Source organism: Piliocolobus tephrosceles, unplaced genomic scaffold, assembly GCF_002776525.5.
Source record: "Piliocolobus tephrosceles isolate RC106 unplaced genomic scaffold, ASM277652v3 unscaffolded_28440, whole genome shotgun sequence".
Taxonomy (NCBI): Eukaryota; Metazoa; Chordata; class Mammalia; order Primates; family Cercopithecidae; genus Piliocolobus; species Piliocolobus tephrosceles.
The window spans coordinates 1-11,784 of NW_022311466.1; the positions used below are offsets into that span (position 1 = coordinate 1).

General features: G+C 57.2%; 1 protein-coding gene across 1 annotated transcript; it reads right to left on the reverse strand.

The window, feature by feature from the left end:
- Positions 1-2,679: 2,679 nt before the first annotated feature.
- LOC116418641 (SH3 domain and tetratricopeptide repeat-containing protein 1-like) lies at positions 2,680-11,580 on the reverse strand (the record flags this gene model as incomplete). Its single annotated transcript, XM_031935068.1, has 4 exons — positions 2,680-3,075; positions 7,777-7,895; positions 10,068-10,215; positions 11,474-11,580. Coding segments are annotated over 4 exons (630 nt in total), but the record flags the coding sequence as incomplete, so codon positions are not given.
- Positions 11,581-11,784: the final 204 nt, after the last annotated feature.

Consider the following 11,784-nt stretch of genomic DNA (forward strand, 5'->3'; position numbering starts at 1 on the left):
AGTCCTGTAATCCTATAACTTTTGGATGCCGAGGCAGGTGGATCACCTGAGGTGAGAAGTTCGAGACCAGCCTGGTCCAACATGGCAAAACCCTGTCTTCACTAAAATACAAAAAATTAACTGGGAGTGGTGGCAGGTGCCTGTAATCCCAGCTACTAGGAAGGTTGAGGCAGGAGAATCGCTTGAACCCAGGAGGCAGAGGTTGTAGTGAGCCAAGACCACGCCACTGCATTCCAGTTCGGCCAACAGAGCGAGACTCCATCTCAAAAAAAAAAAAAAAGAATGGCTGCTCCATAGGCAGAGTGGCCCCAAAGGCTGCTGGTTGCCCATTTTCGTGGTTGTTTCTTGATCATACGCTAAACAAGGGTTGGACTATTCATGAGTGTTCCAGGAACGGAGTGGGCAATTCCCAGAACTGAGAGTTTCTGCCCTCCCTTCTGAGACCATGTAGCGCAACCTCCAGATGTTGCCATGGTATCTGTAAACTGTCGTGGGGCTGGTGGGAGTGTCTTGTAGCAGCTAATGCATTATAATTAGCACATAATGAGCCGTGAAGACAATCAGAGGTCACTCTCGTGGCCATCTTGGGTTTGGTGGGCTTTGGCCGACTTGACTGCAACCTGCTGTATCAGCAAGGTCTTTATGAGCTGTATCTTGTGCCGACCTCCTATCTCATCCTGTGACTAAGAATGCCTAGCCGCCTGGGAATGCGGCCCAGCAGGTCTCAGCCTCCCTTTAACCAGGCCCCATTCAAGATGGAGTCGCTCTGGCTCACGTGCCTCTGACAAGTTGGCCTGGGTTGAGTGTTCCCTAGTGTGTGGTTGTTGGAGCTGTTCCTAGGAGTAAGAGGTATTGTCAGTAGGAAACAGGCCTCTGTTAGCCCTGGGGTTGGCACTGTGCCCCAGTATGTCGGCCTCATTTTAGTGGTGATAAAACTGGGGCTCAGACATCAACTCCCTCACCCCGAACCCCCAGACTGTCAGTGGTGGACTGGGGTTTGAATGTGGGGCTTGAAGACCCATCATCTCCTCTGGTCCCCCAGTCTCTGCTGCCCAAGAACAGGATCCCAGGATCCAGTGCCCTCATGGCACCAGCCAGGGTGGGTGGAGATGGGGAGGCACAGTTCCAAAGGCCCTGGACTCTGAGGCAGGTTGGGGGCCAAGAGCAACCCGGACCTGCGGACCCCACCCTGAGAAGTGTGGCTGCCTGCCTGTCCCAGCGGGCAGGAGATCTGTGTCCTCAGTAAACGTGACGGCGCTTCCCGCTCCTCCAGCCAGGCTGTGGTGTCTTCACGTTTCCAATCATGCGGCCTCCTCTCCAATTCCCAAGCCCAACCCACGGAGACAGTGATCTGGGGTCCACCTGAGGTTTGTCAGCAGCTCTGACCCGCTGCTTCCCGCCAGCCCCGCGGCCGGTTCTGGAAAGCTCTCTGCTGCCCCCTGGTGGGGAAGCTCAGGGCAGAGCTCTGGCTGCAAGCATGGGGTCCCAGAACCTCCTGGCTGTGTCACCTCTGCTGAGTGGAAAACCAACCCAGGACTGAAGCAGCAGATGGGTGCCTGATTCCTTATAATCAGAGCTCCACCCGCTGGCAAGTCTCTCTCCGGGCCTCAGTTTCCCCTTCCATTGAACGAGGGGCTTGGGGGATACCAAGGAGGGGTAACAGCTTAGTGAGGATGGCAGGTTTCTTCTGGGGAGATGGACACGTTTTGAAACCACATGGCGTGAGTGGTTGCACAGGACTGTGAGTGCACAAATGCCACCACATTATTCGCGTTGAAATAGTTAATTGCATGCGATGTGAAAGTCACCTCATTTAAAGTGTTTAAAAGAGGGGCCTTGGAGAGTGCAGTGTATGTGAGAATCACGTGGGACACCCACAGTCTCTGAACCTCGGTTTGCTTGCCGTCAACTGGCAAAGAGACCGTGTGAGCTGTGTTCCCTGGGGCCAAGAGATTCCAGGGACTGGGATGAGGGCTGGGGGCCAGAAGGGGAGGGGGCCTGTGGGGACGGCATAGGGGGCAGCCCAGATAAGGCTTTCAATAGTGGGTAGCAGCATCTACACAGGCGGAGATCCCTGCATCTCACTTCCCGCAGGGCTGACCGGTGGCCAGAGGTGGGACTGGCCAGGCTCGGCCCAGCCAAGTCTGGGAGCAGAGGACACTGAGTGAGGGATCCCTGGGGCCACCCTCACTGGCCTGTGGCTCTCCTGACACCACAAGATATGTCCAGGAGCTGACCTTGGGTCCTAATGGGGGACACCTTCCTGGCAGCAAGGTGGTAGGGTGGTGTGGTGGTCAGTGTACTGGGCTCTGTGTCTCCGCCCCTACCTGCTGTGTGACGGTGGGTGAGACACCTAACCTCTCTGTGCCTCTGTTTCTTCAATGGCGAACAGGGGCACTAGCAGCCCCCACAGCTGGGCACAGTGGCCTGCAGGATAAAGGCAAGCGCAGCACGAGACCTACAGCAAAAGCTCTGAGCAGGGAGCTGCCCAGGGAGTTCTATCACCATCTCCCCTCTGGCCGCCAAGGAAACCGAGGCTCATGGTGACCTGGCCCAGGTCTGTTGGCCTCAGGGTCCTTCTCATCCCCAAGAACAGAGGGCTGTCACCAGGGAAGGAGCTGGCCCCTGGACACCACCCAGGAAGCACACAGGGAGGGATGCCCTGGAGAATTCAGTATGTTATTGCAAAAAAGCATTTATTGCTATTTGAACCCTGCTTTCATGCTTCCATTTCCCAGAAAATGAGCCACGGGAGACACCAGGAGAGGCAGGAGACCATCCTCCTCCTTGCACAAAACCCACTCCCTCGGATGCTGTCCTCAGCGAGGGTGGCTGGGGGCTAACCAGGGGGCCCACCCGCAGAGTGGGAGAGGAGGCAGGTTGACCCTGCAGACATTGAGCACTGTGGCGAAGGTCCTGGCCTTCTGGTAGAAGAGCGACTTCTCGCGGTCCAGAAGGAAGTTGTGGGAGATGGTGACCGGCTGCGGGTAGGTCTTCAGCTGTGCTCTTCTTGTTGCCCAGGTCCACAGCGGCTGCCAGTGCCAGCTGGTAGTACCCGGCTGCATCAAACCTTTCCTGAAGGGGACAGGCCATGCTCAGCAAAAGGGGGACTCGGAGCCTGTCTTCCCAGAGGCTGTTCCTGTCTCCAGGTCATTCCACACGTCCAGCCAATGCTGGCTCACCCCAGGAGCCCTGAAGCCTGTGACACTGCTGTGGTCTCAGCTGCAGGAGTTGGGGAAAACCCTGAAACCCCTGGAAGTCTTCCTGACTGTCCCTATGCTCCACTCACCCCAAGCCTCCTGCCCCAGTCCCACCCTCTCTGCAGGCAGTGGCTGCTTTCCCCATGGGCTGAGGTCAGGGCAGATCCTGCCTGCTCTGAGAGTTCCATGCAGGACCCGTGGCTCCAAGCCACAGCAGGGCACAGCGTTGAGTGACCCAGGCTTCCCTCTGGCCCCTGTCCATGCTGACCATTTCCAGGCCCTCCACGGGCCAGGCCAGGTACAAAACCGTCTCACAGGTGTCCTCCCTGGCAATGTTCCCTGAAATACCGACGGAGAGTGACTCCTCAGACATCCACTCCATTTTCAATGCATCTTTGGCTGAAACTCACCATCCCCGGGTTGGGATGCTGCCTCGCAGACCTCCAGCTTCAGCCTCCCATCTCCCTGCTGGCTTCTCCCCAGGCGCTTCCTCCACATGGGGGACACCCAAGGGACCTCTCTAAGACCCAGGCCTTGCCTGTCCCTCTTTACCATCTCAAGATGGCTCCCAGGGCCAAGGACAAAGTCCAACATGCAGTAGTCCATTCTCTCACTGCCCCACCCCACACATGGAGCAGGGGCGTGAAAGACCCTGAGTCACCGCCGCCGCTCATCTGATGTCCCCCCCCGCCCAGCCGAACACTGGACTCTCCGCTGGTTGCATGGCTGAGCCGTATATTCTCGCTCCCAGTCTGAGGGACCTGGGACTGAACACTGAACACAAGTCTCGCATGTGCGTGGTTGTGTGCACGCGTGTGCCTGTGTGCATTAGTGTGTGCAGCAGCCAGTGAGTAGCAGGCTGAGCCAGGACACACCTAATCCACCCTAGTCCAGGGCTCACTCGCACATGTACACTAAAAAAGACTGCATTTTAGAGGCAATAGGCAAGGATGCCCATTTACTTCTCCCTCTCTGCCAGCCTTTCAGGCGCCATCCAGCGCAGCTTTCTCTCCCACTTCTCTGGTCCCTCGGTCGAGAGCCTCCAATACAAAGAGGAGGGTGTAGCCTTAGAAAGACAGCCGCCCTTGGGGAATTCCAAGGGGGCCTCCCTGTGGGAAGCTGGCCTGGGCTGACAGCATAATCACGATGAGGCCCAGAGGGCTATGCATGGGAAGGAGGCCTCTGCCCCTCGACCCCAACCATGGACTTTGGCCTCTCAGGTACTACTTGGCCCTTTCCTTCCTCCTGGGCAGGCGGAGAAACGGCAGGCTTGACTGAGAGAAAGGCCCTCTTCTGGGAGGCCCGTCCCCTGGGTCCCAGGGGAGGCCCTGAGCGGTGGGCAGCGTCCCTCTGGGCCTGACACCTGGCACCTCCCTGTCTGGCTGGGACTTGGGAGGCCACAGGGACCGCTTCCGACCACCAGGTGTCGCCAGCATTGGGCGGGGGCCTCCCAGGCAGCCCAGGCCTGTGGTGAGGGATACGGGGTGGGGTCTTAGGGTTGCCCCAGCTCCTCATGTTGTTCTAAGGCCCCCAAGATCCCCGTCGCTGGACTGGAACGCCCTGGCCCCTCAGCCCATAAGGGGTACTGTCGTGGTGCCAGTGCGATGCTGAGAAGGGGCGGGTGCCTGCTGGGCAGAGGGGTGGAGACACCCCAGGTCTGAGTCTGCCAGTCCCAGCTCTCCACCCCTGCAGGGCTGGGGGCAGAGGGAGCACACCACCTCCCCTCGAGACAGACCTGACCCAGCAAGGTCTCAGCCTGGCTGGCTGGGGCCCCGCCCCACTGCACCTGCCGTGAGCTGGGGTTCCCCTGTCTGTGAACACGATGGTAAGACACCGGTCCCACCCCACCCTTCCTGGGTGATGTGAAGATTCCAGGTGTCTCGGGACTCCCGGAAGGAGTTGCTCAGTGCAGGCTGGCACCCTGGGCAGGCTTCCTAGAGGAGGCACCGGGATTTGGGTTGGATCTTGCAACGTGGATTCAATGTGAGGATGATGCCATCCTCCAAAATGTCCTCCTCCCGACCCTGTTTTCTTTGTTAAATGCAACTTGACACTTGACTGTCAAGACTCAGTTGGGTGTCACCTCCTCCAGGCAGGCCCCCCTGACTACACCATTGGCCTCTCATGTGTCAGCCTCCTTGGCTGAGACTGAGTTCTTGAGGGTGGGGCCTGGCCACCTTGGGAGCTGGGTTGTATCTGCGAAACTTGGGGCTCCTCCAGCCGCGTGCAGAGCTCCAGGGAGACCATTGGGCCATTCCTAAGGAATGCTGGATCCCAGGCCCCTGGGGTCTCGGTGGAGATCCCACTCCAAGAGGGCTCGAAACACCCCGAGCCACCTTCAGCCCTGCCCCTTCCCACCGACCTTCAGGTCGTAGAAGATGTCACCGAGCACCAGGTACACCTTCACGTAGTAGAGGGTCTCCTCGTCGAACTCCAGCAACGAGAGGCAGAACTACAGGGCCTTGAGGTAGAAGTGCTCCAGCAGCTTGCCATGGCCCAGCAGGTGGTTCAGGGCAGCCAGCCCTGGTGGTAGGCCACGTGCTCATTCAGCCAGTCCCCTGGGGTGCAGGCATGCAGACCCTGGGCAGCACCTGGCTTGCCTCCAGGCACCTGTGGTCACTTGGGCAGCTCTGGCCAGTCCCTTCTGGGTTCCCAGACTCACTTTCCCAGCTGCAAAGCAGAACTAATAAGGCTTGCCCCTGTCTACTGTGAGACTGTGGCAAAGTCGGGCTTGGATGGCCCAGCTCTGTGCCTACACATAGCCACCTGCCTTTGTTCACTGGTTTTAACCAGGGGTGCCCAAAACCCAGGCAGTCCAGGTGCTCCCGGGCACCCTGGCTCCATGCAGCCCACAGACGTGACATCCGACTCCTCCTGGGTGTGTCACGATCAGAGCCCCGTACCTTGGGGGGTCACCGCATGCCTGAGCTCCAGATCCCCCCACAGATGCACCAACCCACCTAGGCTGTCTCTGATGTCCTCCCCTTTGCAGGGCGAGTGCTGTGGAGCCTGTATTCAATACATTCCCACACAGCTGCACACCTACTCTGTACTGGGCCCCAAGGCACAAGGCGCTGGTGCATGCGGCCCGCCCAGGGTTCCCTGTCTCTGGAGGAGGACAGATGACCTGGCACAGCACCAGAGGATGCCTGTGCTTAAGCGGCAGGCTGCTGGAAGGGGAACTGGGATTTCCTCAGCCACAGAGCCGTGCAGTTGATGAGGGTGGGAAGAGCACAAGACAAAGGGAATGGGCCACTCAGCCTAGCACATACAGGGACCGAGATGCCTGGCATGTCTGGAAGGCAGAGGGCACACTGGGTGGCCCTTGTGGTCATCAGCGAGAAGAGACAGAGGAAGCAGAACTCAGTACTGCGTAAGAGACCTCGGGCTGTGCCGCACGGCCGGACAGGGAAGCCAGCTGGGCAGATCCGCCTGCCTGGACAGGAGACCAGGAAAATCCAGCAGCTGTTTCAGCTTGTCCTACAGACCTGGAGGCTGGGCTCTGGCAAAGTGTGGGTCCTGGCAGGGCGGGGACTCAGGGGACTTATCCAGAGTGATGCTGAGTGCTAGGGCCATGTAGGCAACCTCCAAGCCCTCCTGGGGCTCCTCCAGCATGGCCAGCAGCTTGTTGCACAGCTGCAGCTGTGGCTCCGCCTTGCGGTTGCCCATAGTCACTGCCAGGGGCAGGGCCCGGTCCTACCACACAGGCAGGTGGGGTCAGGTTTTCCGCAGCACCCACCTTGACAAGCGCCTTCCTCAGAGCTGAAACATGTGCTTGGAGCTTCCCACGCCCCAGCTACCCCTGCATGTCCGCAGAGCTCTGTGCTCTGGGATAATGCACGGTTCAGACATCCAAATTGGGGGTTGAAGAGTCACCTGAGGCCCATCTAGCTACACCCAGGAGCCTCAGACCAGCTTCTCCCACCGGGGCACCAGGGGTCTGACTGCGGGGAGCCAGCACTCCTCTCTGTGCTAAAAACACTTATCTGTGCCCTGGGCTGAGCCACACCGTGAGCTCAGAGGAAGGGAGAAGCCGTCCCCGTTTCGGGGTGCAGGCAGACTTGGGCCCTGGCCCTGGGCCTCCCACTGACATGCTGTGTGTCCTTTGGCATGTCCCTGTGCCTCTCTGAGCCTCAGCTTCCTCATCTGGAAGATGGGGACAGGACTTCCTACTCATGCTTCCTTGAGATCATCAGGTGCAAGGGTAGAGCCACTATCAGGTCCAGACCCGAGCGTTTGTCCCGGGCAGGGGCACGGTCAGTATCATGCCCGATGAGACAACTAGGCAAGGGTAGAGCCATAGCCACGTCCACGGCCCAGGCGTTTGTCCCGGGCAGGGGCACAGTTCCCGGTGAGACAACTAGACAAGGGTAGAGCCATTGCCACGTCTAGGCCCCAAGCGTTTGTCCCGGGCAGGGGCACAGTCAATATCATTCCCGGTGAGACCACTGGGAAACGAAGCATGTGCATGGGTGGCCCTGCCTCCAGGTGCGAGGCCTCTGCCCTGCCACTCCTGAGCCTCAGCCCTCCAGGTGCCCACTGAGGCCCACCCACATCAGCCCACAGGCCAGCTCACCTGGTAGAAGGACACGGATTTCTCCCGCTCCCAGGCCCCATTGAAGATGTCTCCAGCTGCCTCAAACAGCTCCAGCCCAGGTTGGAGTCGCCTGTGGACAGGACCACATTCTGTGCCACCTGAGAGGAGGCAGAAGTTCCCTCAAGACCCACACCTGGTGAGGTGGCCACACCCATCTTCGCCAGCCTCCTTCCTCTCACACACTGCAGGTACACCTGAGCATTTTTCAGACCTGTGCATTAGGGCTGCCCCACCACTGGCATGAGGACAATGAACTGATGCACTTGACTACCAGGAGGTGACTGAGCAGCTGCAGCCCAGGAGCCCGACACCTGTCAATCCTACCACCAGGGATAGCCCTAGTCCACCCTCCCTGCACTCAAACCGTCTCCATGGCCCCTAGACTGCTGGCAGCCCATCACCTGGTTTTTTTCTGTGTTGCCACATCCCTGCCGCATCTCGGGGCTGCACATCAACAGTGTTTGTGGGTGGGCCTGGTCCCCTCTTGGCCATGAGCTCTTGATCCTTCTCCTCAGCTCAAGGAGGTATACAGCAGGTGCTCAATAATGAAAGCTTCACCAGGCTCGTGGGCCTCACAATTTGTTCCAGATCACACTGTGTTTGGGAAAGCCTCTGAAAACAGCCACTATGATAGATTCATTTTGTAAGCAGATGTGCCACGTGTCGCTTGGAGCACGTTTTTCTGTGTGTTAACTGAGTGGTCCCATTCTTTGAGCATGTGCTGTATACCAGCAGGTGCTGGGCACTGTGAGGGGCCACGCCTCCGCCCTCAGGGAGAAGATGCTGGCCACGGGGGAGGATGTGAGGGTACCAGTTGGACGGAGGGCAAAGGCACACAACAGGTGCTCAGCAGTGGCTTAGGAATGAGTAGATGGATGGATGAACGGATGAGCAGATGTACAGACATGGATGGATGGATGGGTGTGTGGATAGATGAATGCTTGACTGGATGGATGGATGGATGGATGGACAGATGAGTGGACAGATGGGTGGGTGGTTGGAATGATGTGTGTATGTCTGTATGTATGGGTGCGTAGATAATGTACGGATGGGTGGAAGGTAGATGGTGTATGTACATATGGATGGATAGATGGTGGATAAACAAATGGACAGATAGATGAATGGAGGGATGGATTAACAGGTAGATTGGTGGGTGGATGGATGAATGATGGATGGAGGAATGGATATATGGATGGATGGATGAATAATGGATGGAGGAACGGGTGAATGGATGGAAGAATGGACAGATGGATGGATGATAGATGGATGGATAAGTGGGTGGATGCAGACATGGACGGATGGATGGAAGGATGGATGAATGAGTGGATGGACGGACGAACAGGTGGATGGATGGTGGCTGAATGGATGGATGATAAAAGAATGGATGAATGATGGATGGATGAATGGAAGGATGAATAGGTGAATGGATGGATGATGGATGGATGGAAGGATGAGGAGGCGAGTGGATGAATGATGGAAGGATGAATGGATGATGGATGCATGGAAGAATGAACAGGTGAATGGATGGATGATGAAAGGATGGATGGAGGGATGGATGGACGGGTCAATGGAGGGATGATAAAAGGATGATGAATGAATGGATGGATGGACAGGTGAATGGATGGATCATGGATAGATGGAAGATGGTTGGACGGATAGAAGGATGAACAGCTGAATGGCTGGATAATGGAAAGATGGATGGAAGGATGGATGGAAAAATAGATGGATGGATGGACAAACAGGTGAACGGATGGATGAAGAGGTGACCAGAAGAATGATGGATGGATGGATGGATGATGGATGGATAGAAGGATGAAAAGTTGGATGGATGATGGAAAGATAGATGGAAGGATGGATGGATGGACGAAAAGGTGAATGGATGGATGATAAAAGGATGGATGTATGGATGGATGGAAAGATGAACAGGTGGGTGGGTGGATGGATGGATGGATGGATGGAATGACCCACAGGTGTATGGGAAGATGATGCAAGTGGATGGATGGATGAATGAATAATGAATGGATGGATGGAAGGATGAACAGGTAAACAGATAGATGATGGAAGGATGAATGGATGGGTGGACAGGTGAATGGACTGCTAGACGGGTGAATAGATGGATGATAAAAGGATGGATGAAAGGACAGATGAATGGATGATGGATAGATGGATGGAAGGATGAACAGGTAAATAGATGATGGAAGGATGAACGGATGGATGGATGGACAGAGAGTGAACAGCACAGAGGCCCTCCTGCATCCCTTGCCACTCACCTGGATGTACAGGTCCAGCAGCTCGCTCTGCTTCAGGATGTAGTAGATCTTCCTTGCTTGCAGCCAGGCATGCGCCTCTTCTTTCTTCTGGAGGTCAATGAAAATCCCCAGACTTTGTTTGGTGTAGTCCAGAGTGGATCTGTAGGCCCTGAAATCAGACACAGGTGTCAGAACAAGGGCTCTCCTCTTCCTGGAACCAGTCTGCCTCCTCCCGTGGGTCTGGTGACAGATGAATCTGGAATGTGGGGACTGGGAATGGCCCTCTTGTGTGTGCAGTGTTCTACCCTTCCCAGGCTGCTGGGAGGGCCAGGGTGAACACACACGGCATGGAAAAGATGAAGGACATCCTTCTGAGGGAATCGAGCATCATGCCGCCCTGTGGCAGGAGGAGTGTGCTAGTCCATCTCCCCTGCCTCCCAGACATGGCCTGTGTCTTCTCCAGACGCACCAGGAGCTGTTAGTGTTCAGAGGCTATCTAGGCCGATGGTTCTCAAGGTGTGCAGGCATCAGAGTCACTCGGAGGCCTGTCTGTATAGCTTGCTGGCCCTGCCCCCAGAGCTTCCGGCTCCACAGGCTTGGGGCAGGCCCCAGAACTCCCACTTGCCACAAGCTCCTAGGTGATATAGATGCTGCTCTGCTGGTCCAGGGACTACACTCTGAGAAACATGGCTCTAGGACACTGATCCATTTTCTTTCTGTGAACCTGAGGCCAAGACTGGAGCCAATCTCCCGGGTCCCCATGGAATCTAGCTCCTCCACTCTCTCAGTAAGTCCGACACTCGAGGGGCTGTGACTGCAGCAATGTCCTGTGGGTGGGGTGGCCAGGGCCATGGTTACCCCACCAGGTCAGAATGCTCGGGGGAAGCCGAGCGGGCCACCTATGGGACGTGAGACCTTGAAAGCCTGCCCCAGGGAAGCAGGTGACACAGTTGGCTCTGTCTTCTGTGGGAGAGAAGCCACAGGTGGCTGCTGTGGTCACATTTAAGGGGACAGATGAAGGCCAGGAGTGAAGACTCGGGGCAGGCAGAGGTCAGATGACAAAAGCCACCATAGCAGGAAGAACAGCCCAGAGCGCACGTACTGCCTCTGCTGGGGTTGAGATGACCTTTGACCCAACAAGGGAGGCTCAAGCTGGGACTCATGAGCCAGCAGCAGCCCTGGGACGACCCCAGACCCACCAGCTCAAAGCATCTGATGCCAAGGAACCAAATGATCCAAAGGAAAGGGTCTGATGGGGCCCTGGGCCAGCTTCCCTGTGCCCCCTCCCCGCCCTGCCCCCACAACCCCCTTGTCCCCCTCCACACTCCCACCACTGCAAAGCCAGCCCTCACCACTCAGTGCCCAGGGACAGGTAGAGCTGACTGATGGTCTCCAGGAACTGCCCCCTCCAGCACCTTGTCGGTCACCTTGCAGGCCAAGGAGAGCTGGAGCTCGTGGTAGAGAACACACTGGGCCTCACTGGGCATGACGACGCTGTAGAAGTAGCACAGCCACTGGACGGTCCGCAGCTGGCCTGGGCAGAAGACAAAATGGAAGACGTCAGCCTCCCAGCATCGAAGCGAGGCTGGCTGGGCTCGGAGGCCCCTGCTCTGTGCCTCTTTCACACCTCTGTGAACCTGGGCCCCATAGGCGGGGAGCCTGAGCTCAGACAGGCCATGCACCTGTGCCAGGGCAGACAACGACCACACTGTGACATGGGCACAGCTTGGTGCAGATG